At 39.6% G+C, this 27,564-nt stretch overlaps 1 protein-coding gene, 1 non-coding gene and 1 pseudogene across 2 annotated transcripts in view; 1 reads left to right on the forward strand and 2 right to left on the reverse strand.

Annotated features, from left to right (window-relative positions):
- Nucleotides 1–1,057: 1,057 nt before the first annotated feature.
- Nucleotides 1,058–27,564, reverse strand: part of KPNA4 (karyopherin subunit alpha 4) — a 60,853-nt gene continuing 34,346 nt past the window's right edge. The window contains exons 8-17 of the mRNA XM_044670927.1: nucleotides 27,274–27,360; nucleotides 19,631–19,800; nucleotides 19,503–19,547; nucleotides 13,560–13,691; nucleotides 11,483–11,611; nucleotides 8,797–8,901; nucleotides 7,923–7,994; nucleotides 6,182–6,344; nucleotides 5,404–5,498; nucleotides 1,058–3,146 (exon numbers count right to left, since the gene is read on the reverse strand). Coding sequence (XP_044526862.1) covers nucleotides 3,048–3,146; nucleotides 5,404–5,498; nucleotides 6,182–6,344; nucleotides 7,923–7,994; nucleotides 8,797–8,901; nucleotides 11,483–11,611; nucleotides 13,560–13,691; nucleotides 19,503–19,547; nucleotides 19,631–19,800; nucleotides 27,274–27,360 — 1,097 coding nt within the window. The 3' untranslated portion in view covers nucleotides 1,058–3,047. The remainder of the gene's footprint in view (nucleotides 3,147–5,403; nucleotides 5,499–6,181; nucleotides 6,345–7,922; nucleotides 7,995–8,796; nucleotides 8,902–11,482; nucleotides 11,612–13,559; nucleotides 13,692–19,502; nucleotides 19,548–19,630; nucleotides 19,801–27,273; nucleotides 27,361–27,564) is intronic.
- Nucleotides 9,866–10,205, reverse strand: LOC123243521. The gene has a single exon (XR_006506034.1).
- LOC123243508 lies at nucleotides 18,446–18,556 on the forward strand (annotated as a pseudogene).

A 27,564-nucleotide genomic window follows, 5' to 3' on the forward strand; every position in this document is an offset into this window, starting at 1 on the left:
CCCAAATGTACTGTCTGGAGTTCAAGGAAAACTCAAGTGGACCTAACTGTTTCCCTTAACTTAGACCAATTTTTGATGAATAAAAATGAAGCCCTCAACCTCTTGCTTCCATCTGAGCTGGGTGAATTTTACTCAGTCTCACATGATACACAAGGGTAAGGGGCAATTGCTTAAAATATTAGCTAGAAACCAGTCATGTCTAATTTGCAACTCTACCTTGTGCCCCTCAAATCCTAATCTAGGGTTAGGCATGTGACTCTAATGCAACATTTTTATCACAGACAGGAATGAAGGGCAACAAGAAAATTATGAAGATGAATTCCTACTCTTTGATTATCTGTTTCCTTCACTGAGAAACAATGAAGCCCTATTTGGGGTGAGCCAACTCCCCGGCCTATTGGCCAACAGTTAAATATATAGCCATGTTTAAATACAGGATCAGCTAACTATTAACAGATGTTAAGAAAATAAGACTTGAAAGAGAGCTCAGACACTGATCTCCCATTAGGAAGGGGGTGGGGGTGGGGAAGATTCAAAGCCCTGGGTCTAAGGGGAAATATGTTTTTAAAGTATGAAATAGCCCTTATATTTAATGAAATGTTGTGTGCTTCAATAATAAAATTCAAGCAATAAGCTCATGTAGGTTTTATCTTTTAAAAGTCACATTTACCCCCCCAAAAAAAAGAAAAAAGGAAAAAAAGGGGGGGGGGGCTTATGGTCTGATGAGGCAAATTTAAGGCATTTAGCCCACTTCTTTGTAAACATTCATTACCACATGTCATGTGAAAATTACATTTCTGTACAAAACCCATCATCCGAGCGATCCTGACATTGATATCAAGGCTGTCAGGGCAGATTCTAATAGAGCTGAAGCCATTCCGAAGGTCATTCTTAAGGGAAAGGTCATGTGAAAGGAGAGAGGGTACAAAGGTCTTCATGTGCAAATTCAATGGCTAATAATATTGTCACATCATGAGGAAATTAAATTTACAAGTGAGCTGATAAAGTCAGTCTCTTCTATTCTTTTGGTTTTGAGGCAGGTCAGAAGCCCAAGAGGTAAGAAGTTGATAGAACTTTAATGAGGTGAACCGTTAGGTCGTCTCGTCCTTTTAGTAGAAAGCCCCTCCCCCCGCGCACACACACACACACACGCCACACCCCGTGTAAAACATTGCTTTAAGTTTTAATGTTTATTTCCCCAAGACAGCCTAGCCTGCACTCTACTTGGATAAATTGTACAAGCTAGTTTTCTGCTGCTTCTAATTTTAAACTTTAACCATGTTCTGATGACAAGGAATGCTGCAAAAATACTCTAGTCCAACAAAGAGTTATGATCACAAAATAATCTTTATCCATTCTACAGTGTTTCAGAATTACCAGTTGATTTTTAAACACAAAGTAGATAACGATGCTAATGGTGGCTAATCTGGTATGTTTCTTATAGCAAACCGCTGTTCATGCAACATGTGTGCTCGAAGGGGAAGGCACAGGGTTTCCTACAATGAGCCACCTTATAAAGAGTTCTCCTTTTTGTACAAATTTATTTGTGTCACATTTAATTTAGTGTGCAGAACCTCAAAACTGAGGCATAATTCCAATTTATAAAAACCACTTGCATGCCGTTTATGCAAGTTTTAAAAATACAAAGTTTTCTCCCTAAAGTGGCTCAAAATAGATTGTTCATGGCTGCCTACATCTAAGATAAAAAGATTCTAAAACAATTGAACAGATTAGGCATAGTATTAAAGGTGTTCAAACCATTACTTGATTTGTACATCTATTCACACCTCGTCATCGGTCTTTATTCGGCAGTACATATGCACCCAATTCCATTTTAGAAGTTTCCATATCATTTTCATAGAAAACAAAGTTTGAAAGCAAGTAACATTTAAACACAGCACGGGATTCTACCACAACTGAAAACTTTTTTTTCTTTTTCTTCTTTACAGGACTCAACAGAATCTAAAACGGAACTAGGCTGTAGATTATTACCACATGCAAAGAGCTTCATGTTATCTTTGAAAATGAAAAGGACGGCTTTGGAAAGCACAACTGACTGTCTCTGACTATTATGGCAACTTGTGTACTGCAACACAGTCTATCTGGAGGGGAATTTTGATTTTTCATGCAAAAGTCTACACAAATTCGTTTTGATGATATGGAAAGCTTTTCCTAACATCAAACATTCATCTGGTGCAAATGCACAGGGACTCCTTCCTGAAAAGTTATCTGACTTGACAAGCAACTAATAAAGCCATACTAGATAAAAGTAATCGGAGGGGGAGGGGGCGGGGAGGAAAGAACGGAAAGAAAAAGAACGAACAGAAAGGAAAGGGAGAAGGTCCAAGAGAAAGGGAGAGGAAACCCAGGCTGAAGTAAACCCAAGTCTGCTGCTAAACCGGTCTTTAATTCCATGTCCAGTGTACGCCAACGCTTAGGGTCTCCCCGATGACTCCCAGGTCTGCCCCAGCCCCTGAAGGCGGATCAAGCTCGCACGCATCCCCACACAGCACCACAACCACACTCTCGCACACGCGCCCCTCCACGAGCGGGGTCTGCGCCCCGAGGGAGGAGCCCTGGGTCGGAAAGGCGAGCGGGGCTCCCCGCCGCGGAGGCCAGAGCCCGCTCGCCGTCTCCCATTCACACAGGGCCGCAGTCACAGCAAGGCCGGGGCTCGCTCTCCTCGGGCTCGGACGGGCCCGTTTCCGGTGATGCTTACAAGGCGGAAGTCGCTCTAGCTCTCGTCCGCGCTCCTTCTCGGGCACCGCACGTCAGTGACCCGAGCCCTTGTCTTTGAACGACCTAAATAAGCATTCGTGTGAAGTTTTTCATTACATTTTGCCACTCACTCTCACTCGCACCCACTCGCCATCTTGACTTCATTTGGGCTTTCTGTGATTCCAAATGAAATCTTCACGTTCTCTTTCCCCGATTTAATGCAGCAGCAGATCCCATGAGCCAAGCTTGATGGATCAAACCTTTTTTTTATATATATATATGTATATATATCAGTGCTGCATTGTACCCAACACTTCCACAACATCTTTCTAAAACTGGAACCCTTCCGTCGGTACATTGGCAGAGGAATTGAAACCAAAGGTTCCCCCTTGTATCGCCTCGGGAACAAGGCTAGGATCTTCATCAATCTGGAAGGGGGGGAAGGAGGAGAGAAAGGAAAACCGGGGTAAGGCCACACGTCGTACGAGCCAGGCTTACACTCTCAGAATATTTTACATCACAATACAAGGATTCCCCCCCGAAGGAGAATCGATGACACTAAAAAATCTATACCTAAGAATGTGGACCATCTGGATCAGGTCTTGGGAAAATGCCGTGAACTAAGAAAGGTCTTTACATTTAAAAAATGTTTATTTGGAAAAGTAAGAATCCTTCTTAGTTCACTGGGCATTACAAAAATAGGTTTCAGTGGATTTAGACCGCCAAATCACTATCTATTACGAACCCATTGTCACTAACATTTAATAAATGCTTTCCCCCCACTGCTATCATGGTTTACATTATAAACTAAATATTAGTTTTTACATTATGTTAGTGTGAATCTATTTTATTCCTCTGATCAAATATTCTTTTTTTTTTTTTTTTTTAAATAAACCCTTACCTTCCATCTTGGAGTCAATACTGGGTATTGGCTCCATGGCAGAAGAGTGGTAAGGATAGGCAATGGGGGCCAAGTGACTTGCCCAGGGTCACACAGCTGGGAAGTGTCTGAGGCCGGATTTGAACCTAGGACCTCCCAGTCTCTAGGCCTGGCTCTCCATCCACTGAGCTACCCAGCTGACCCCTGTCTGATCAAATATTCTATTTTTAAATCAATATTTTTTAAAAATATTGGCATTCTTATCTTTTTCTTCATGTGAATTTTATCATCTTTTAGTTCCATAAAATTCTCCTCTCCTGGAGATTTTAACTGGTCCTACATATTTGATTATCTGTATGCTGTTAATTTTTATAATGACAAAACTTAGAAAAGTAGTTATTTCAGTTTCTATTGATATAAAATTCTTTATGGTTTTTTTTCAATTAATGCGATGGATTACATTGAGATATTTATTCCTCTTAATAGTCTTCCCAGGGAGAAAGACTACTTAGTCAAAATTATTGACATTTTATAAATGTATCTGTCCAATTTCCTAAGATTTTATTTAGGATTTTAATGCTTGTGTTCATAAGAGACAGAGGGCTGTACTTTTGGTATTTTAATTCTCTTTTCTGTTAACATAAGATTTCTCAGTATTTTTTTTTAAACACTCACCTTCCATCTCAGAATCAATACTGTGTATTGGCTCCAAGGCAGAAGAGCAGTAAGGGCTAGGCAATGGGGGTTCAAGTGACTTGCCCAGGGTCACACAGCTGGGAAGTGTCTGAGACCAGATTGAACCTAGGACCTCCCGTCTCTAGGCCTGGCTCTCAATCCACTGAGCCACCCAGCTGCCCCTCTTCTCAATATTTTTGAAGACTGTGCTCTACTGAACTATCTGCTCTTTGATACTTCGGAAGGACTATGCTTAGAGGGCAGGTCTAGGGCTTTTACATTTCTGAGGTAATCTCACCTGTTGAGTGTCCTTCTAATTGGAATGTTGTGGCAAAAGGAGATAAAAGGGATTTTTGTCTAGATCAGTGATTTTCTTGGATGTGGGGAATCCCCAGTGAGACAACCCATCTCTATCAATGCCAGTACCCAACTGTTGTGCAACTTGTGGTCTTTGGTATCTTGGGCAACTATGACTTGGCCAAGGTCACAAGACATCTGTATTAGAGGCAAGACTTGAACTCACACCTTCCTAACCCTTACTTTCTCTCAATCTACTACAGCAGATTGCTTCTTCAGGTTTATATAGACAATTAACAATTTCAACTACTGAATACTGATAAGATGACAATATGATATTTGAGTTATTTTTGAAGGAAGAACTGGTCACAGGCTTAAGAATATAACTGGCAAACTTGGGTTACTCAATGACAGGTTAAATGACTGTAGCACAAGCTGCCGGACACTTTTCAAACTCTGCTTGCTGTCTGCACTCCACACGTTAGATTTTGTGCGTGGAAGGACTAGCAATTACAAGATTAATATCACAAGGAAATGCCTACCATTTCCATTTTGTCAAGTATTGATACCATTCACTTACAATTAGTATCTTTTTGAAAGGATTTTTGAGAAGTTAAAACACTTGCTCACTAAGGGTAATTTCAAATAAATTACCAATTTTTAGGATAACCATCCTTTCAATGATCTTAAGTGAATAGCTAAGTGGTTGATATTATGTTTTGCTATTTCATTCCAATCCAAAAAAAATGTGCCCTCAAATCCCTACTTTCAGCTTTCCTCTTCAAAAATAACATTTATAGAATTAAGTTGAGAAATAAATTAAAAATTAATACATCATCTGATGAGAAGAACTGATCAATGATCTCATAGGCCAGCTTGTAGATGTCTTCATTTTCGTGATTTTGAAGTTGTTCAATCTTTTCAAGGCCTGCAAAAATACATTTTATTAAGTGAAAGAAACCACATTAATATTCAACAGTAATGACTACCAAAATAATCAATTAGGTCTCCTTTTAAATCTTGCACTTAACTTAGAGCAAGGTCCCTGCAAAATTCCATTCTGGCCACAATTCCTACATGGTATAACTATGTAACTTGAAAACTGAATCTGAAAAAAGGAGGCATTGCCTTTAAATGCTAATTAGCTTGTTAAATCACGCATCATTTGATCAAAGAAAGCAAAAACACATCATTCTCTTAAACGCAAATTGACTTACTATAATAGTACCTATTATAATTTCATGGACAGTAATGGAAAGTGTTTCCCAAACAATTTATAACGCACATTGTTGTGTACACACACACATTACATACTCATACACTTTAATATTTCTTCTAAAAGATCATTCATTTACTTATGATATCCATTCTGATAATAAATAATTCGTGCTTTCCAATATGTTTCAAAGTAGTTTTAGTTTTCTAATTGAAATCCTAGGTTACCTTACAAAACAGGACATTAAGAAAATTACTGTTACTTCCTATTTAAGGTGGCAAAGGACAGATATGAGAAAAGAAGACAAGATGTTATTTTGATATTCATCCAGGCTATAAAACAAACAAGTTGACAACTTAACTTGGTGAAATATTTGCCATCAATGCTGCACTCACCTCCACACTCTTCTATAAGGTTGGCTATGGTCTCAGCCTCGTCTTCAGCCATTTTTAATATATTGCTTAGTCCATCCAGTACCACCTGCACAACCTGAGCATCTTTTACAGTTAGCAAGTTGCAAAAGGGCGGTATAACATTCTGTTGGATAAGGTAGGCCACCTGGGAAAAGACAAGTCAGTGAGCGCACGGACTCTGACCGTCAGAGCCTTAGTGCTACAGAGACTCAATGAGTTCAGTCTCTTCACTTCATAGATGAACAAACAAGAGGGCCAGAAGGTTCAATGGGGGAGTGTGATCTCTCCGGCAAGCAGCAGCAGCAGAACCATATCAGAATCTGGGCACTCTTTCCAGCGCACAAGGCCCAGGCAACATTTTATGCTAAGACATGTCTGATTTTTAAACTTTACAAAATACAATGCAAACTAATATCTAGCTGATTAAAAAATTAGAACAGTGATATGAATTTTAATAAAACACAACATAGTTTCTCTTAATCCCTCTGAAATGTTATCATTAAAGTTAAATTTATACAATTAGAAGACACAAAGATTTCTGTAGAAAGTTGATAAATGGGAAGAAGTACACAGAGGGAAAGATGCAGATAAATTCCAAAATATTCACAGAAGCCCTTTATAGTAGGAAAAAAACTAGAAACAAAGTAGCTGCATATTAATTAGGAAACGACTGAACAAACTATAGTTACTGAATCATGGGAAATAGGAAAGAGGAATTTTTTTTAAAGGAAGTTAAAATAAAGTATCAAATAAATTTAAATTAAAGAATTTAAAGACTTCCTTGAAGAAATGTAGCTGAGTCAGCAGGACCAAATCTATACAACAACCATAATAATATAATAGAAAACAGCACTAAAGACATCTGCAATGACTAGAATCACTGTGGTGATTAGTTTTAGCTTTTTAACCTCCTGCTTCTATTGGTAGAGGAGTTGCCTAAGCATTTGGGATGAGGCCAAGGCCAACATTGTTAAAAACTGTCCATGTACAGGGTTTGTGTTTTTTTTTTGCTAAATTGTACATTTTTTTTTAGTATTTTTTTTTAAACCCTTGTACTTCAGTGTATTGTCTCATAGGTGGAAGATTGGTAAGGGTGGGCAATGGGGGTCAAGTGACTTGCCCAGGGTCACCCAGCTGGGAAGTGGCTGAGGCCGGGTTTGAACCTAGGACCTCCTGTCTCTAGGCCTGACTCTCACTCCACTGAGCTACCCAGCTGCCCCCTAAATTGTACATTTTTTAAAAAGTATACAAAAGCATTACCAAGAAAATTTAAATAAAAGCCCTAGGATAAAGCAATTAAATATAGCCTCTTCTTTTCAAAGAAAGCTAGTAAAATTCTGAACAGAACATCCATATCATACTCCATATGATAAAAACAAACTAAAATTTGGAGGCATTCTAAAAAATGTCATCAATGTTAACAAAAATTAAATTCTGACAGAAAAAAATGTCAGAGGGAAGTGTTACCTGATAAAGAAACTTCTTTTAACAACTTAAAAAAAAAAAAAAACCCTAAACCAAGCCTGAGGTCTGGCCTGTTAAGAGGCAACAACCTGAAGCTTCTCTTGCTAGGAGGAGGCCTAAAAAGAGCCCTCAGCAACATCCCCTGCCTCTTCTCTAAGATGTGTGTGCGTGCGTTCATGCCTCTCACCTTGGGGTTCTCCCGAGCCCTCCCCGGCAGAGGCGCAATAACGGGCGTGAGGTGCGCCAACGCCCTCCTCACCTGGTCTTTTCTTCCACTGATTGTTAAGTTACTTATGGCCCAGGCAGCTTCTTTCTGAGTTCCAAAATCGCCCTGGAAAAAGCAGAAGGCACTCTGAGAACAAAGCAGTGACTTCTCAAAACAATAAGGACCCGGGGGGTATTCAGCCAAGCTGAATGTCTTGCTTCAAGGGTGATGACTGCAAATAACCCATCATCTACCTTATTCCAAAAAGTCTAATTGCAAGTCCAGTGACTTAATGATGGGTGACCAAGTGCTGAGAAGGGACAACTGGTTTCCCTCTCTGGGACTGTCCACAGATGTTCACAATCAGTGGCTTCACCAGCTGCAGCACTGAGGGAGGAGGGTAGGTGTCCCAGAGCAGATCACAAAGTGTCTACGTGGCCGAGTGTTCACTAGCGCGTGACTTGGGTACAAGCACGCCACTTGGCTTCCACCCATGAGAACTCCCCAAATCACCCACCGTTGGGTCATTCATCGCTATGGAATGAACATGTTCAAAGGGGGAGGGGAAGGAAGAGAGAAGGGAACATACAAGATCAGAAGAGTCAGCATCACAAGGAGAAGTTCTGCTTTTTAAAAATGGGACAAAACCCCCATATGAACCAGTGAAGCTCAGAAGAAGTTCTCTAACTCCAGTGCTCTAGTGGTGTGGAGAGGCTGAAGCCTGTCTTGGATCATCAGTGCAAGGCACACAGCAGGGCTTTAATAAAGGTGTCTCTCATGTTTGTAACTGTGATGTCTTATATGACCCCCTCCACACCTCAGTGCACTAAAGTGTTTAAAAGGTGCATGATCAATGGGCATGAGACTGGTGGCAATCCCTGTTTAGTGTGAGGATGGGCCCTCACTGGCTCCAAGGATGCACCCCTACCTTATCTAAGAGGTGTATAATCATGGGCACGAGGCTGGCATCAATCACTGCCTGAACCTGCTGCTGATTTCCCGCAGTGATGTTTGAGAGGAACCACACTGCCTCCTAGAAAACAAAAGCCCTTCAATAAGTGATAAAATTAATTTAAAAATATTTAATTAATAACAAAATTATAATGCTGACAATATTGTCAAAATAATTCAGAAAATATACACTTCTACCTGCAATACTATTTGAGATAGCTTTGTTGCTTAAAATTTAAAAAGAAGGCTCTATCAAAATTAAATTAGTAAAAAATATCAACAAAAGATTCAGAGCACAAGTTAAAAACACATAAGCAATGCAGGGAACATATGTGAATTTTTAAAAGTAATAAAAATGATTTAATGCAATCATGGTTTTTTTATGCCACAGGAATAAAAATGAACTTGCTTTGGTTTTTTCTTTCTTTCTTTTTAAAATCCTTACCTTTTATCTTAGAATCAATGCTGTGTATTGGTGGGTGCCAAAGCAGAAGGGTAGTAAGGGCTTGGCAATGGGGGCTAAGTAACTTGCCCAGGGTCACACAGCTATGAAGTATCTGAATTAAACCAAGGACCTCCCATCTATAAGCCAGCTCTCTTTCCACTGAATCACCTAACTGCCCCCCATTAACATGCTTTTTCAAGGAAAGTTTTGGAATTAGTCAACTAGTATTTGGTCCTATTGCACATCTAAATCCTGACAAATGATAAACACATTAAAAAAGGTCTAACGGGCCTTCTGTCCTCATGCTTCCTTATTTTACTGTTTTCCCTTATCAATGGGCTTTTGTTCCTGTTTGTGAGGAAGATGAGGAATCTTTCTTATCATTCTTATCAAATGTTTTGCATTTTTCACTAAAAATAAACACTAAAACCACTGCTCTTATAGTAAGCAGAGGGGAAAAAACTATGTAGCAAGTTACTAGAATTTGTAGACTCTCAAGGGATTAAAAAGTTTGTCTATTTATGTCATTCTATTTGTCTAGCTGACATGAGTGAAGAAGAACATGTTATTTTAAAAACAAATCAATGAACACATAGCTCTTATGGATCAGATTACAGGTCCACGTTTATGAACCTGTTAGAGATTATAGGGTGTCAGGCAGGTAGGTGAGCCGTTTTCGGATTGTAATCACTGGCAAAGTTGTAATAAACACTCTTGTATTTTTACAACTGCCTCAGATGCACTCCGATATCTGCATTATCTGTCAGGGCTCCCTTTCCTTAGCCTTTATACTTAAATCCATGCATGCATACACACACACACACACACACACACACACAAACACCCCCTCCCCCACTCAATTTTAATATTTACTTAATTTAAAAATGCTCCAATCACACACCATTCAAATGCACCCAGTTATCTCTGTTTCATCATTTCCAAGAGAGCTAGTTTTCTTAAAAAAAAATCATTTTGCAACTGTTTTTGTGTATTTATTTGGTAAATTATCCTTAAAAAAAAAAAAAAATCTAAGACATGTTTGACCTTAATTTGAAACCTAAGCAACAATTTAATCTGAATTTCATATGACAGAGAATTTGCAAATGGAAGTGACTCTTCAGGACCTACTTTGAAAACACATTTTCATGAAAAGCACAATTAAACAATTGGGTGTCTATATGAAATCAATACAATCTGGACACAATAGGATTTAGGCTAAAATCTGTCAACCCCATTGAGAAGTCAGGTACAAATCTAATTCTTAATACAACATAATCCTCTTAGACTTAACTCAAAGGCTGCCTTTAAAGCAAAACCATCAAATCTCTGGTCCTTGACAATGCAGAAGAAGATGGGGTTATGTACAGCATCTGAATAACAAACTTAAGGCCAAAGGAAAAGCTCAGCAGTCTTATAGTAATCAGGCCTCAATATCCCAGGAAGCAAACTATAAAGTCAATCAGTGACTGTCAGATGCCCCCAAGCACAGTGTTAAGACCTCGTGGAAGCTAATCAGTGATTTCCTGATTCTGACTGGTCTCTAGTGACTCTAAACTAGGCAGAAGATACAGGTGGAGGAGTTGTTTTAGCTAATCAATTTTGGTTGGGGAATAAAAACTTCACTAAAAGCCTGAATCACCTGTAAAACTTGATGAAGTACCTATATGGAAAATTATTAAGATTCCCAAATTCGATTTGTCAGTATTTTGGGAAATATTAAACTTTACTAACCATCTTTTACTATGAAGACACATTCAGCAACTGTTCCCTAAAACTCAGTAACCTAAGCTATTTTCTTTTAAAGGAGAAAACCACGAACGGCCCCATAACTAACTTCCAGTGTGTTCAGTTATCACAACTAAACTGCACTAGGTTCACAGGCCACAGAAGACAAACACCTATCTATATGGCAGAAGGGTGCTGACAGCAAATAGTATAAAGACAGGAAGTCTTGGGCACCTCAAGTTTTGTTTTGTTTTTTTTTTAAACCCTTAACTTCTGTGTATTGGCTCCTAGGTGGAAGAGTGGTTGGGGTGGGCCATGGGGGTCAAGTGACTTGCCCAGGGTCACACAGCTGGGAAGTGGCTGAGGCCGGATTTGAACCTAGGACCTCCCATCTCTAGGCCCGACTCTCAATCCACTGAGCTACCCAGCTGCCCCCTAGGGGCCTCAAGTTCTGAAGCCCCCCTCCTCCTTGAGGTACTCACTCCATACCCACCTTATTGATTTTTTCTTTGGGATGTGTCAGCAGTGCTGGAAAATGTGACAGAGCATCACAGTTCAGCACAACCTGCGTTTGCTCATCGGTGCCGGTGACGATGTTGCCAACAGCTCGGAGGGCGGCCGTCTGAAAGACACAGACACACACTGACCTCTCTTGCAATTAAAACACAATTACATGTGAACAGCTCCAAAGATTAAATAAAGAGAATGTACTGGAAGCCCAGAAAGACTCTGCATTTATTATGCACCTACTATGTGCCAGGCACTGTACTGAGTATATATGCACAGAAGGGGGGATCCAAAGAGCAAGGAGCTCACAGACCAACATGTACAAAACATAGGAGCATACAAGACCTAACCTAACCTTCTGTTGATGGAAAGGAACCTCGGAGGGGGATGTTGGGAGGCAGGTTTCCCATTTTTCCTTTATTTTCTAGTTTGGTATATTTTGCTGTTACAAGTATCTATTGGTATGACAGAGAATTTCAATCTTTACTTATATCGAATTTTCCCAGTGCAACATTTAGTAAAAATCTGACTAACCAAAATATTTAGGAAAGGCATTCTGTTCATTGATTTCTTGTTTAAGAGATTTCAACATCTGCCATCAACTTTTTCTTCCTGAAATGTATTTCTAAAATTTAATACTCCTAGCTTTTGTACACCACATATGGAAGGCATAAGAGAATCGATTCGACTGATTCCAGAATATTCCTTCAAGTTTTGCTTTGTATTTCTAAATCCTTTCAAACCAAAGCAGATACTTCACAGAACCCCTAGTTAATGAGGGAATCCAGTTAATTGGTAATGGATACTCACTCAATTGTTTAACCTAGCTGAAAGACATTTGTTTTATGGTCTAGCTGTAAGGTTCCAAGAGAAGGTAATTCTGAAATACTTCACTTAGAGGCTTTCAAGGGAAGTAGTAACTAATGAAATTTCAGCAACTTCTCCTAAAACTCTTTAGAGTATCCTTAATTGGATCCTCAAACTCTTCTAAGAAACTTTACCCTCATATTAAAAAGGAGTGTGTGAATTATGCTCTGCAAACAGTTCTATTTTGGTGCTCCCTGTTTATTGTTTTAGGCAATCTTTTCCTGCTTATATTTGGATAAAAAAACACAACAAACTTTTAAAACCCTGAGAATAGACATTGTAGTTCTGAATTAATTATACACCATGACCTTTATGATAACGATGATGTATCCATGTTTGAGTAACAGAAATTCCTTTTTCATTCTATATCAACTGACTGATATCACAAATTACTAAATGAAACGGAAATCTTCCAAGCTGAGTTTAAGTTTTCCAATCTTTAACCTCATAATTCCTATATTCCTTTGGATCACAAAGAATTTGTAAAAGCCCAAACCCCAAAGCCTTGATGCACTCCCGGCAGACAACGCCCCCTGACTGCTCAAGTACCCTCTGCTAAGAGAGCCCCCTGCCCTCCTTCTAGGCTACCTCTCAGCTACATGACCACCACCATCTCCTAACTGGCCTCCCGGCCTCATCTTCCCCCCTCCTAGCCTATCATCCTCTGCATCCTGCTGCCAAAATGATGCTCCATTAAGAGCAGATCTAAGCATATCACTCCTCTACAGACCAGAGGCCACTAGTGTCTCCAGCATAAAATATTGACAGCTGTTTAACTGGAAATCTCTTCACAATGTGGTCACTACCGAACTGCCCAGCCTCTCTGGAGGCCACCCCATGCCATACCGCCTGCCCTCGTGTTCCTCACCCCCAGAAGGCCCCATCGCCTGTCGAAGCCTCTGCAGTGGCCATTCCATATGCCTCGGATGAACCTGGGTTCAGCTCTCTTCCAAGAAGCTCTCACATCCCTCAGGAGGAGAGGAAGCCTTTCTTGGCTAGCCCAACCCCTCTGCAGTGGCTGGTGTGTGTGCCGTCCCACAGTGCTCCCCCCCCCCAGGAGTGAGGACCCCAGCCTCCCTGTGAAGAAGACCTTCTTGTGTTCTTGGAGGCAGCGGCAGAAGCAACACCCAGAGGAGGGTTCTGGGGAGCCCAAGACGCCACACCGTGTGCCCATCGCGCTTACTGATCAGACTCACCTGCACCTTCACCTCCTGGTGGCTAAGTAGAGGGACCAGATGAGGGACGATGCCCGAGTCGATGACCATCTGGATCTGCTCGTTGCCGGCATCAGTCAGGTAGGAGAGGGCCCAGACGGTGTCTACCAGGATCTATGACAAAGAACGCCAGACACTTCAGCGACGACTCCTGGAGCCCCCCATCTCCTCCCACCCCATGTGGGAATGGTTCTTGGCCCCTCTTCCTCTCCTGAGGCTCCCCAGGAGGCTTCTGGTGGAGTAGAGGCGACCCCAGCTCCCTAGAGAGGCGGCCTGGCCACCCTGACTCAGATGCTGTCTACATGGTGTCCGCCAACTCCCAGAAAGGCATCTTCAAGGGTCTGTGGGGAGAGCACTCTGCACTGGTGGAAAGAGAGACTGCCACGTCCTAGCAAGAGTCTTGCCGTGGGGCCCTGAAGACTTCTCTTTAATGATAGCCCCTGTCCCCACACACTTGCTTAGTGTAGAATTACACTGTCCAGGGCACCTCCACCTTGGAAAGCCTCTACCAGGAAGCAGTCGCTTGAGCTTTAGAGCCAGTGCTGGACTCTTGGGGCTCGCTTTTTCTCCAAGCTCTTATCTGATCTCACAATCTCTGGCAAGCGCAGGAGAGGCCTGGAGGGGACCTGACTTTTACCTTGAATCTTATGCTTTTTTAAAAATTTTAAACCCTTAACTTCTGTGTATTGACCCATAGGTGAAAGATTGGTAAGGGTAGGCAATGGGGGTCAAGTGACTTGCCCAGGGTCACCCAGCTGGGAAGTGTCTGAGGCCAGATTTGAACCTAGGACCTCCTGTCTCTAGGCCTGGCTCTCAATCCATTGAGCTACCCAGCTGCCCCCTATGACTTTTACCTTAAGTTAGGAAGGCTGGAAACCTGATTTCTCTCTTTCTTTCTCTTTACTAATACAGCTATAAATCTAGGGATAAGCCTACCTGACTAAGTTTTATTTATATCAATAGTGTGACCACTGCCCTCTCCCTTCTCTCTCCCTTAATTTCCACCCAAATGCCTGGGGTTCACTATAACGCAAAGCAAATATCTGTGCACTTCTGGTAGCGCAATCAGACTGTGGGCCCTCCACAGAAGGAACATCTCCTTTGTGGAGCTGTTCCACATTTCCTTCTCCCAATATTCTGGGGGACAGGCAGCCTGAGGATCACCCTTTTTCTCTTGATCAGAACACTTAAGGCCAGGGGGCCAGCGGAGTCAGGCCTAATGCCGAGGCCATCTGACTCCGAGAAGAGGCTGTTCTCCTCAGCAGAGCTGTCCTGGGATGCCCAAAGATCATACTTCACAGAAGAGGGTGGGTAGGAAGCATGACTGCTCCCCATCCCTTTTTTAAAAATCCTTTCCATCTGCCTTAGAGTTGATACTTAGAGGAGCAGCTAGTGGCTCAGTGGATTGAAAGCCAAGCCTAGAGATGGAAGGTCCTGGCTTCAAATGTGACCTCAGTCAAGTCCCTTAATCCCATAGCTTTTATCACTTTTTATGCCTTGAAACTAGTCCTTAGTATTAATTCTAAGATGGAAAGGAAGGAGTCAAAAAGAAAAAAAAAAGAATTCTTTTGCTTTCTATCCATGGAGCTATCTAGCTGCCCCTCCTCCTCATTTCAAAGTGCCTGGCACACAGCAGGCGCTATATAATTGCTTATTCACTTCTCAATGCTGAAGGGTGGGAGCAGGTCCAAAGGACACCTAGATGGATGGATGTATCTGAAAGATGCTACTAACAATGGCAAGTCAGTGGCCCTGGTCATCAGGAGCACAGCATGATTTGAGCAAAGGAAGGATGCATATGTGCATGGTCAACCTCATCTGAGCACTTTCACTAATAACCACTGGCTAGAAGGCTTTTCCCAGCATCAGATTGTACCCTCTCCCTTGAAAGCAAAAACCCCCAAGTTTTATATCAGGACAATATGGGGATCCATCAGCCTGGGAGTACTGTAAATTGACAAAGTTCTTCTATACCAATAATATGTTCTTTTAAATAATCTCTCTCTCTAGAAATGAATATTCTGCATTTTTTGATTATTTTACTTTAAAGTGTTATTTGTAAATCTTTTGTATTCTTAGCAACTCCCAAATACTGGCCAAATTTTTTTACAAATGCTTGAGAAAAATGTTACAAAATTATGATATCATTTGCATCTACAAAGACTCTAGAAATATTTAAGAACAAAAATCTTCATTCATTCTAATTCAAGGAGATTACAAGCAAACAAAAGGCAACCAAGGAAAAAACTTGAGTTAAATGATCAAAAAAGAATTGTTTCTCAACATTATTCCTCTGGAAAATTTCCAAAGTTACAAGTATTTAAGATAGGAGGAAAAAAATATTGGCCTCAAATGTTAACATTCTGATGTATGCTTGTGCCATGACTATATGCAGAACTATATGGATCCATACGTATCAGTTTCAAGTTACAAATGACTGAGATCTTCTCACTTTACATCAACATATCCTCAAAATAGTTCACCTAAGGCAAACAACTTTGCTGAGCCAGGTGGTACATGAACACTAAGTAATTAAAATTTTAGTTAATTTCCCTCAATTTATTGTTAGGTTTTTTAATTTAAAAATTTTTTTCAATTACATGTAAAAACAATTTTTAATAATTGTTTTCTGACATTTTACAATTCAGCGCCTCTAACTCCCTCCCCTTCTGCATGCAATACAGATGTCCATATTCCTCATGCCATGATGGAAGATATATATAATAAAAAACTCATGAAGGAAATAAAGTAAAAGATGATGTGCTTTTATCTATAATCAAGGCTCTAATAGTTCCTTTTTTTTATCACGAGTCTCTTAGAGTTATCTTGGAAATTCGCTTTGTATATAATGGTTTAGTCCTTCACAGCTGATCATCATACAATATTTCTGTTACTATATACACTATTACCCTGGTTCTGCCCACTTCACTTAGCATCAATTCATATAGGTCTTTCCACGTTTTTCTGAACTCACTCTGATCATTTCTTATGGTGCAGTTCCATTACAACTATATACAACAACTTGTTCAGCCATTTTCCAGTTGATATATCTCTTCAGTTTCCAGTTCTTTGTCACTACAAAAAGAGTTGCTAAAAATATTTGTGTAAAATATGTCCTTTTCTGTTTTATCTCTGATTCCTTTAAGAAATAGACTCAGTAGTGTTATTGCTGGATCAAAGGGTATGCATAGTTTGATGACCCTTTGGTTATGGTTCCACATTGCTTTCCAGAATGGTTGTTGCAGTTCCGTTCTACTTCCTGTGTATTCTTAAATGTGTAGTCAGAAACTTTAAATTGATCATCTATCTCAAAAAAAAAAAAATTGGAGAAAAGGAAAGAGGAGCGCTTTGTCTACCAAAGAAAAACATGGACAGCTGTCAAATTATTGCCTCTTAAGTACTTAGTATGGAAAAGGTTTCCATAAGAAAGCAAACTCAAAGAAGCTGAGGGTTCACTTTTACAAAAATATAGCATGAAGAAAACTAGACGAGCCAAGTTCATTTTCTCCAATTTCCTTTTTCCTCACTCCTGAAAAATCCAGATCCAAAGGCTTTTCTTGGGAGTAGGTTCTAATCATCTGTGACATTCCTAATGCTGACCATGGTCTCTTCTCCCCTGGCTTCCATCACACAGTGAACTCTTTATATTCCATCAGTTTCTAGATTCCTCAAAGTTCTTCTCTTCTTAAGTTTACTTTGTTAACTCTCACATCCATTTTCTCATGTAGACTCCTGGTCTTCTTGTCACCAGTCTAGTGTACTAGAGTCTTCTTCATATAGTCAAACAGAGGCAGGGGGTGGAAGGAATAGATTCTGCCCTTGGAGTTAAGAAAACCTGGTTCAGGTCTTGCTTCTGATTCACTGTTGAGTCCAATAATTGGATGACGACCCAGGGAAAGGTGCCTTAAGTTCTCACTGCCCCAATGAACTCTCTAAGACTCCAAACTGCAGAGTTCACACTAATTTCTTTTCAGCAGGCAGAATTTCCTAAATGGAAACTGCTTCTATCAATTCACAGGCTGAATTCTAAAACCCATATTCCTTGACCAAGTTACTCTTTTATCAACGGTCCCTCATCATCTACTAAACTATTAACTCCTAGATTCTTTGATTTGAAGACCCTCTAAAATCTGGCTCAAACTTACTTTTTCTCTGCTATCTCATTACCCTCCCTCATCAGTTCCTCTGCACCAAATGGACTAATTCTGGTGTCCTGTTCTTATCCATGTTAACTCTTTCCATCCCAGGTGGTCCAATGAAGATGCCACCCTTCATGGAGCCTTTTTAGACAGACTTGACCTTCACATGATCTTCATCTTTCCATTCTCAAGCTTATCTTTTATGCTTATCTTACTCTTCCTTATATATTTGTATTCTTCAGAACAATAATCTTTATATGTCCCAGATGTAGCAAAGCAACTAGTTTGACTATCCTAAGACATTAAAAACAGTCTCTGTCCTAAAAGTTGTGGAAGTTTTTTAAGCATAGTTTGCCTGATGAAGAACTGAGATCATTCAATTTCTTGATGTCGTCTACTATGAAGTTCCAAGATCCATGGAAAGATCATGAAAACATCACACCAGAACCATATTAGTGTGCAATTTAATGCTTTGCTCATAAAGACTGGTTAATAAATGTTTACTGAACTTTTAACAAGTAAGTCTGGTTCTAGGGGGAAAAAAAATTAGTAAAATTCTGCATATTCTCAGAGTTTTCAAGGAGACATTCAATGCTTATAGTCAAATAATTTTTTTAAACATGAGTATTCAAAGTTTAAATAGTACTATGGATACCCTGAAGAATTGATAACTTAAAAAGACCTATCTTTGAAAACAGACATATATTCACATGCTAAAAAGAAACACGAGTGCTGCTGAAAGGAGAGAAGATAAGGATGGAAGAGGTTCTAGTGGCCTTTACAACACACATACAGTTAAGGTATTGTCACTTATTCTGTGGCATCTAACCATGTTTTTTAAAATTCCAAGAATTCAGTTTATTTCTGGACCACCTTCCCTTAAGGAGTCCCTTCTTGTAATCAAAACTTTAACTTTGAATACAAATGAGAATGTCCTTAAGGAGATTTTGGCACCCCTTATTTTAGAGAGAAGAGAAACAACAATTTTATCAAGATAAGAGTTAAGTTTGGTTGTCACTCTTATTCCATTTGTAAGGAAGACCTTAGATTTTGTTCTTCCTGCTTTCCTAAAAGAAAAAAGTCTGGAAAGGAGCTTAGACTGGAGAAATATTTTTTAATATTTCTAGAGAAACTAAAATGGAGATTTTTAATATGCACCTATAGCTAAAAGAAAGAGCACTTTGAATGAGAATCAGGAAATCTGGCTTCTGTTACTAGATCTGCTAATTACCTGTGTAATCTGAACTATTTAACTTCCCTGTGACTCAGTTTTCTCTTCTGTAAAATAGGGGTAATATTACCTTTCCTACTTAATGCATATAGTTGTTGTAAGGACCAAGTAAGATAATATGTGTAAATTGTTTTATAAACCTTAAAGTATATAAGCTATGAATAAAGAGGAAAATTATTTAACCTAAAAAATTTTAAAAAGAAAAAGAAACAAGAAATAAAGAAATGCCTATGTTCAGACCCAATGGGTATTTCTGCTTTGGCCAAGATATCACTCACTACTACCTTGAGCTATATTACAGGAAGTCCCAAGGCACTATGCCTCCCTGAGTTGAACTTTTTCAAATCTTCATCAAATTTGTCCTGTAGTAAGATAGACAGAATTAGGGGTAAATACTTACTAATACTCCCTGCTTCTCTGGGAATTAACAAAATGGACAATGCACACACTACAACCTTTGCTTTGTAAAATATTTTTGGGACCACCACCAAAAGGCTTGTGTCCTTGTGCAATCTGGGCAGCCCTGAACGTAGATAATAATACAATTTTACTCACATTTACATCTGTGTGATGAATTAAAACGCAAAGGGCTGGAAGAATCTGAGGAGAAAAATAAAAATTGTAAATGAATTCATGTTCAACTGTTTCTAGTTTGTTTCTGAAAGGGGGATGAAAATATTTACCTCCTGAATGGTTTCCATGGGTGGTGGTGGGTCTTTGTGGCGACATAAGTTGACCATAACCCAAGTAACATTCCTCAAAAATGTTATGGGGATAGACGGACTGATGAAGGAGAGTAAAGGCTTCACAACCCCAAGACTTATGACATAGTCTCTACACTGGGGCCCGTCACCTGTGAGATCAATTTTTTCCAATAGGTTAATATAATTTCTATAACAGGCAATACACAAGAGCAAGCTTCACACTCATGTCTTTGGACTCCCTTTTTCCTTGAGATTTCTTAGCCTCCCCAGACAGAATCATATCAGGTAACAAGTAGTCAATGGAACTAGGAATGTTTCTTAAAGGGAAGGAAAGCAACCCAAGACTACTACTCTGGATATTCAGCAGCTTTCTGCTTATGATGTCTTGGTCACTCAAACATGAAAAAGTACGTCTTTTACTCAGAACCAGAATAAGGCTCGGTTTCTTTTGCTCGCTTTACCAATAAGTGACTTTCATTAGTAAAGGAATTTATGAAAAGTAGAGAAAATAAGCTAGAATCTTGGAAAAGAGAAAGCATTTAAGATATTTTATGGAATTGAATGATTTAACATTACAAAGTATTAACAATTTCTAAGAAATATAATCTTAAAACGTTTCAAAACTGAGTTTGTGCTGCACTCTCTAGGTGTCAAAAGTAGACCACTTATAAAGAGGGGTTTAATTTCAAAGTTTACTGTTCCTAGGAACAAGACAATAAAATGCACCTCTATGCCCCAGGTGATTCTGGCTGTGGATTTGTTTTTAGTCTATTTTAGCTGTCTCAAAGTTGTAGGTACTCCTTCCACAACAATGATCAAAATCCATCTGTAACTTCTCATTTGTTGTAGAATTTGTCCATCCTCCCATAAATTCTTTTCATGAAGGTCTTCCTATTCACAGGTAACAGAGCAGCTGATGAGCTGTTCATTTATTATTCTCTGCATGGCTCACCTCTTTTTTTTTTTTTTTTTTAATACCATACATTGCCTAAATAGTTTACAACATTTCTTGCATGAAGTCATCATCACAACTATATGTTCTTGGCCTGTTTAGGCCTACTGTCTGTCTCTCCATCATACTTTGGATCATTCACAAATGTGATTCTTCAGAAATTGTGGTGTCTTGTTCCATGAGAGGAAGCCGCACTGTAGCACTGATGCTAGGATGACAGAGGTTTCAGTAATAGTACAGCCTTGTAATAGATAAAAGGGCCTTACTACTATTTAAACATGATCTAGATTGCTATATTCCTTCCTTTAAATACTGGGTTCAATTTCAGGGCCAGTTCAAGATATGTTTTCCAGCAAAAGCAAACAAAAGATGTTTCAATAGTTGAAGTATGTCACCCAAAGAGCACTTACTGGTATGCACTGAGATATCAATTGATATAAAGACAGAGAAATGCTATAGATGGATCATATCCTTTTGGGGTTCTATACCTTAAATTTAATACCTTGGATGACTTAAGGAACTCTGGCATATAAGGCTTTGTACTTTGCTGCAATGTAACCCTCTTAAGGAAAGAACAAATCAGAGATTTCCAAGTTTTTTTTGACACTGAACTCTCATCAGTAAAATATCAAACACACACTTCAAATATATATATTTATTTAAAGATCATGTACTAATAGATAACATTTTTATAATGCTTATTGTGTAATAGGCTCTGTGCTAAGTGTTTTGTAATTATTATCTCATTTGATCCTCACAACAACTCTGAGAGGTCGGTGCTACTATTATTATCATTTTATGAAATTGAGGCAAACAGAGGCTAAAGCAACTTGGCCAGAATAAGACTGCTATTAAGTGTCTGAGGCTGGATTTGAATTGATTCTCCATGCACAGCAACACAGCTGTCTATACAAATTATAATAATGTTACATATATATATTAGAAAACATGCAAAAGTGAATGTGAATGCATAAAGATGGAATAAACAGCATTTAAATAATGTTTTATTAAGGGCATAAACCCATTATTATAAAATAGTCTAATAATGATAATATTTTTAGAGAGGGAATGTGACTGAATGTTTTCTTCATCATCATCATCATCATCATTATTTAAAAATTCCTCTTACTATTCTGGGTGACATTTGGGGAGGGCCTGTAAATAACAGCAACCAGGGATTCAACTAATTTTGATCAACACAGCTAAGTGGATATGACTCCCCTTTTTAAAAGACACTTTATGAAATGATCCATAATTCAGGAATCAAATAATAGGTCATAATAATAAATAAAATAGTTTTTAAGCAGAAGTCATGGTTTTCCTTTCAGTAGATATTTACAATATAGAAAACAAAAACAAGCAGAAGTTTGTTATTTCTTTTTTCAACTTAGCATGAAGTTTTCCAAGTAAATCCATTTCTCTTTTTCTATGAATTCTTAGGAATGGATGGCACCAAACCTTAATTTATATTCATGTTTGGATCTTTTAGTTGTTTTAGCTGGACCATTGCAAACAGAAAGGGAAAGAATATATTTTACTGCTAGAAAAAAAGTTTGGGGCCAGCATGTAAAGCCAGGGTTTTAAAAACCCAACAAAGGATTTATATTTCACGCAAAAGTCAATAGGGTGCCACGAAGTTTTTCAGTAGGGAATGATTTAGTTAAATTTATGTGTATATGGTGTAGAGTGACACTTTGGTAAGTAGAAGATGGATTGGAGAAGGAAGAGACTTGAGTTAGGTGACTAACTAGGAAACACTGATATAGTGTGGTTAAGAGATGACAAAGGCCTGAACTGATGTACTAGATTCATTAGTAGTCAGACCTGAAGAGATATTGGGGAGGCAGAGATAACAAGATTTGACAATTGCTTTGATGGGTGAGGTGAAAATGACACTGAACTGGACTGGACTGGAAGAATAAAGGGATCCTCAAGAGAACCAAAAGTTTACTGGAAAGGGTGGGTGGATAATGCTGTGCATTTTCTCAATAGGCCTACAGAACAGCAAAATTAGAGAAGATGGACTGGGAGTGGGTGATGGGTAGCCATAGTTTTTCTGGAAATATATGGAACCAGAGTTATACTTCCTATTTATGGTAGTGTGTCTGGTGACAGAACAGAGGCTGTGTGTGTGTGTGTGTGTGTGTGTGTGTGTGTAGAATGTGAGACATTTCTGAGTTACCCCAGAAGTCTCAATTTGCCCCTGCTTGTTTTTTGGATCTTTGTCAGACTGTAGTTCTAACATGCATCTTGAGTGCACTAAATATTCCACCTATCTCCTACTCCAACACAAACACCTCTAGGGTTAGAGTCTCTTTGGGGTGCCCTCTGTCTTTGTAAATGTTGGGCATTTTACTCCACCCCCAGACTGAACCCAAGCTTGGGGCAATGACAAACAGGGAACAAAAACATCCAGTAGAGAGGCAGTGACCATCGCCGGCTGAAAGGCTCTCTACCTCTGCCATGGGGGTGGGATATACTACACGCTCTCTCTCCTGAGCCGATCAATGTGTTTTTCAACTGAGTAAGAGTCCAACCTCCTTTCAGGGATCTTCCCATTTACGTTGTCACCATGGGGCAAATCACTCTCTTGGTTCTAGTCACTGCAGCCAAATCTTTCCACAGTTCTCTGGATTCTTCAGTTCTCATGTCGACTGCACGGCAACCACCACCACTTCTCAGCAGCCACTTCATCTCTCTTCTTTGCTGCTGTAACTTCTATGGTGTGTACTGGACCTCTTTCCATCTTTGATGTCCTTCAAACATATGCCCAGGAATGGGATCACAGGCAGGGACGACAGGGCAGAGGATCACATTTAGAGCTGAAAGAGATTTTTAAGATCATCTACTCCAACTTCCTTATTTGACAGATAAGGAAAATGAGGCTCAAAGGCCAAATGACCTCCTCAAGATCCTAACTATTATGATGTACCTCTGTGTCAGGGAGACACTCGGGGTTATTAAAAGAACTATGGATGTTCTCAAAGGCCACATGAGCTGCTCTCCTCTCCTTCAGTTCTGGGCCTAATCTATTTGCAATATCAGAAAACATTCCTCTTTCTTGAATTTTCTCATGTGAATAGTATGGCTACATTTGTAAGTGATCATGAATCTTGTCTGGGGTTCTACAATATTCCAGGGATTGAAAGAATCAGCACAAAGTCCCTCACAACAGGATTTTTCTCAAAGACCTCACCATCTAGAACGAGCTTTCAATTTACAGTTTGGCTCAACTCTCCTTTATGATGTTGGCCAACATCTTGGGTAAGCATGGCTTCCTATTTTATTCTTCACTTGATACAAAGGACCAAGGGTCAAATAAAGTTTTAATTTTCCATATACCCAGAAGATATTTTGCTCTCTCAAGTCTATAAAAGATGGTGCTGGCTCAGTAGATAGTAGGCAAGGTTTGGAAGCAGAAAGATTGGAGTTCCTGCCTCAGAAGCCCACTCACAGAAGGATCCTGGGGAATTGACCAACTGCTTTGGGTCTTAGCTCCCTGGCCTGTTAAAATGAGACCATTTAACTCCTCCTGACTCTCAATCTCTTCTTTTCCTTATCAAAAAGCATAAACATTGTATGATCTTCTATTTTCTGCATTGTTAAGACAACACATGATGGCAGAGATCTGTCTAGACTTTTGTGGAAAATCGCATGGGAGTCTATTAGGAGCCCCATTTGGTGCTTCAGCAAGGTCCTTTTCCATGCACAGAGAGCTGACTGTCCTATCAATTTTATATTAATGGGGGAAAAAAAGCCCTCTAATGTCTGAAACTTTCCCCCAGCTCTTCAGTATTTTCCTCTTTCAGATAACTTAAAGGAATGATCACCTATTCTTTTCAGCATGGCCTGTTTCATCTTTGTACAACTGAAGTAGGATTGATGGTTTTCTAAACTTTTTTGGTTTTAACATTTCAATTTACACAACAAATGAGATGTGCTGGGACATGAAGAGTCCAAATGTTTAAAGCAAGTTTCTCTGAGAAAGGCCTCATTTCTCAGATTAAGAGAAATAAAAAGGACTGAGTCAAATATGTAAGAACACAAGTAATTTCTCAATTGATAAATGGTCAAAGGATATGAGCAGGTAGTTTTCAGAAATCAAAGCTATCTATAGTCTTGAAATAATGCTTTAAATTGCTATTTTAAATTTCTATTTTCTATGCAAATTAGAATTCTGAGGTAGCACTTCACACCCATCAGATTGGCTACCATGCCAAAAAAGGAAAATGATAAATGTTGGAGATGTGGAAAAATTGGCTACCCTATCTTTGATGGTGAAAAGAATGTTATTAAAACCATTACACATATGTACATATATATTAAAATCTTTATAGATATATGATAAAGATATAAATATAAATGTATTTTTTATTTATTTATTTATTTCTATTTCTATCTTAGTTTCCATTCCAAGGCAGAAGAGCAGTAAATGCTAGGCAATGGGGGTTAAGTGATTTGCCTCGAGTCATATAGCTTGGAAGTGTCTGAGGCCACATTTGAACCCAAAGACCTCCTGCAGACCGGGCACTTTATCTACTGATCCCCCTAACAGCCCCTAAAGATATTTTCCATCTTTCATCTGTTAAGAGGGTATGAGCACCAATCTTGCTGTGCTGTTGAGAGGATTAAATAAGAAAATGTATCCAAGAGCCCTTCACAAACCCCAAAGGGCTTGGTAAATGGAGTTTTCTTGTCCTCTGCTTCCTCGAGTCTTTTCTGGAGCCTTCCTTGAAGCAGCTTTTCCTTTCACTGCTCCCTTGAGGCGATGATGACCCCAGTGGTCCATCTCCTTCTCAGCAGTACCTTATAAACAATAAGACACTATAGTCTGGTGGCGCTCTTGGCCCTTCCCTCTGGGCTTTTGCACCCACTTTTAGAACAGTGCAGAGAGCTTTCCTTTTCTGTGCCTCCGCCTCGTTTCCATTCTCTCCTCAAGGACCTCAGATGCTCAAGTCCATCTCTTCACGTCCCAGGGCCCCTGAGCACCCCAGCATCGAGGTGAGTCCAAGGCTCTGCTGCAGGTGGGCATTCTTCTCTCTGAGAGTTGAGTCATTTCCTGTCCTGAAGAAGAACTGATTGCGTCCTCCCAAGCCCCTTTACCCCCTGCATCCATGCTTTTCCTGAAGAAGGTATTCTGGGCCTAGAATATGAGGCTTCCCAAGGGCTCAGAGCCTTTGGCCAGCTAGGCACCAGTGTGCCAGGCCTGTGCTGAGCAACGTGACACCAAGACCAAACCAGACAGCTCCCGGTCCTCTCCAGAACCACTTTTGAAAACAAAACATCCTCACCCCAACACTGCAGCCCCCAAGGAACTCCTCACAATTTCTCCACCTCTTCTTTCTCTGCAATGGAGAGTGGAGGAGGCAGAAGGCACTTTTTTTGTGGCAGCTTTTCCAGGAAATATTTATCAGTACTATAATAAAAGATCCCGAAATGTCTCTCAAGGTTTCCTGCGACCTGTGAGGTAGCTTGGAGGTGCCATAGCACACGAGGTGCTGGTCTTTGAATCAGAAAGATCCGAGTTCACATCTAGCCTGGGATGATACAAGCTGGGTGATCCTGGGCAAGTCAGTAACTTTTGTTGGACTCAGTTTCCTCAACTGTAAAATGGAGTTGATTGTAGCTACTTCCAGGTTGTTCTGAGGATCATATTAGTAAAGCACATAGTAGTCCAGTACTTGGCACAGAGAAACTTGCTCCTTTTCCTTCCCTTCCCTGTTTTGGATGGATGACAAAAATCAATGTGTAATTTATAATGCTTGAACAAGGAGGGACTATGAGCCATCATTCCACCTTGCTCTGACTTTCTTCTGTCATTTGGTTTTGTTTATAGGAAGAATGTGAGATGGACAGGTGTCAGTTCCTCCAACACTCTGTCCACAATCTTGGACAGGAATTCTATAGCACAAACAACTAAATGATTACAGATAAATATAAACACTATCCCTTTCCTGCCACTCTTATAGCAAAGGCAATTTGTACTTTTTGTCTCAGGGCTTGCCGTGTCTGTCTCTACTCACCTTGGCTGGTCCTCAGAAAGCAGACAGTCGACATGCTGCCAGAAAAATATGTAAAATCAGGTTCTAAAATTACCTCAGTCCTTTAGGGATCTGGAAGGGACGTCAGAAATAGAACTCAATCCAATCCACTCTCTATTTACAAAGGCCCACACAGAGCAAGTGACTTGCCTAATCCAGACAGCTATTTAAGGATGAAGAGGCCTGATTACTTTTTAGTGTTTTAACAGAACTACAAGTGAGGAAAAAAACTAAGTGACTTAGTTTTACCTCTTCTGTTCTTATACAGTCTATGATAGGAACTAATGAATAATTAGTCACAAGGAAAAAAGGACAAAAGAAGAAGGGATCTGGATTCAGGTACACATTTAGCTGTGCATAAAAGTAGACAGATAATATTTTTAAAATAATTTTCATTTTATTTGCTGTGATTTGCATCCAGTTATTTCAAATCCATTTTCCTAAGCTAACCCCAAAGTTATTTTTGTGGTTTTTTTTCAGCATGGGGATATGCAAACTTTCTTATGTATGACAAATAGGAAGAATGTGTTTTCTCTTCCTTTTAGCAAGTCTAATAGTATTCCATTTGCCTTGTATTAAAACTTAAGATCAACAGCTGATCAGTTGTTAATAAAATGTTTAATACAGACCTATGATATTTCCCAGTGCCCAGACAGCCTGCTCACACACATTTTGATGAGGTGAATGGAGAAGTCTCAGAAAAAGTGGCACAGCATCTAGGAGGGAAAGAAAGAGCTGTGATAAATGAAGGAACTATTAGTCTCTGAGTCCCAGCCCAACAAGCAAATCTCTCTCTTCTAGAATTTTATCCTCTGGAAAAATAAAATTAATTTTATTTAGTATAGAACCAAACACATTCCTATTCTGTGACAAATTTTCATCTATCAATTTTATGGTGAAAAATAATTAGTAGATCATTC

This window comes from Gracilinanus agilis, chromosome 3 (genome assembly GCF_016433145.1).
Source record: "Gracilinanus agilis isolate LMUSP501 chromosome 3, AgileGrace, whole genome shotgun sequence".
In the NCBI taxonomy this organism is placed as follows: domain Eukaryota; kingdom Metazoa; phylum Chordata; class Mammalia; order Didelphimorphia; family Didelphidae; genus Gracilinanus; species Gracilinanus agilis.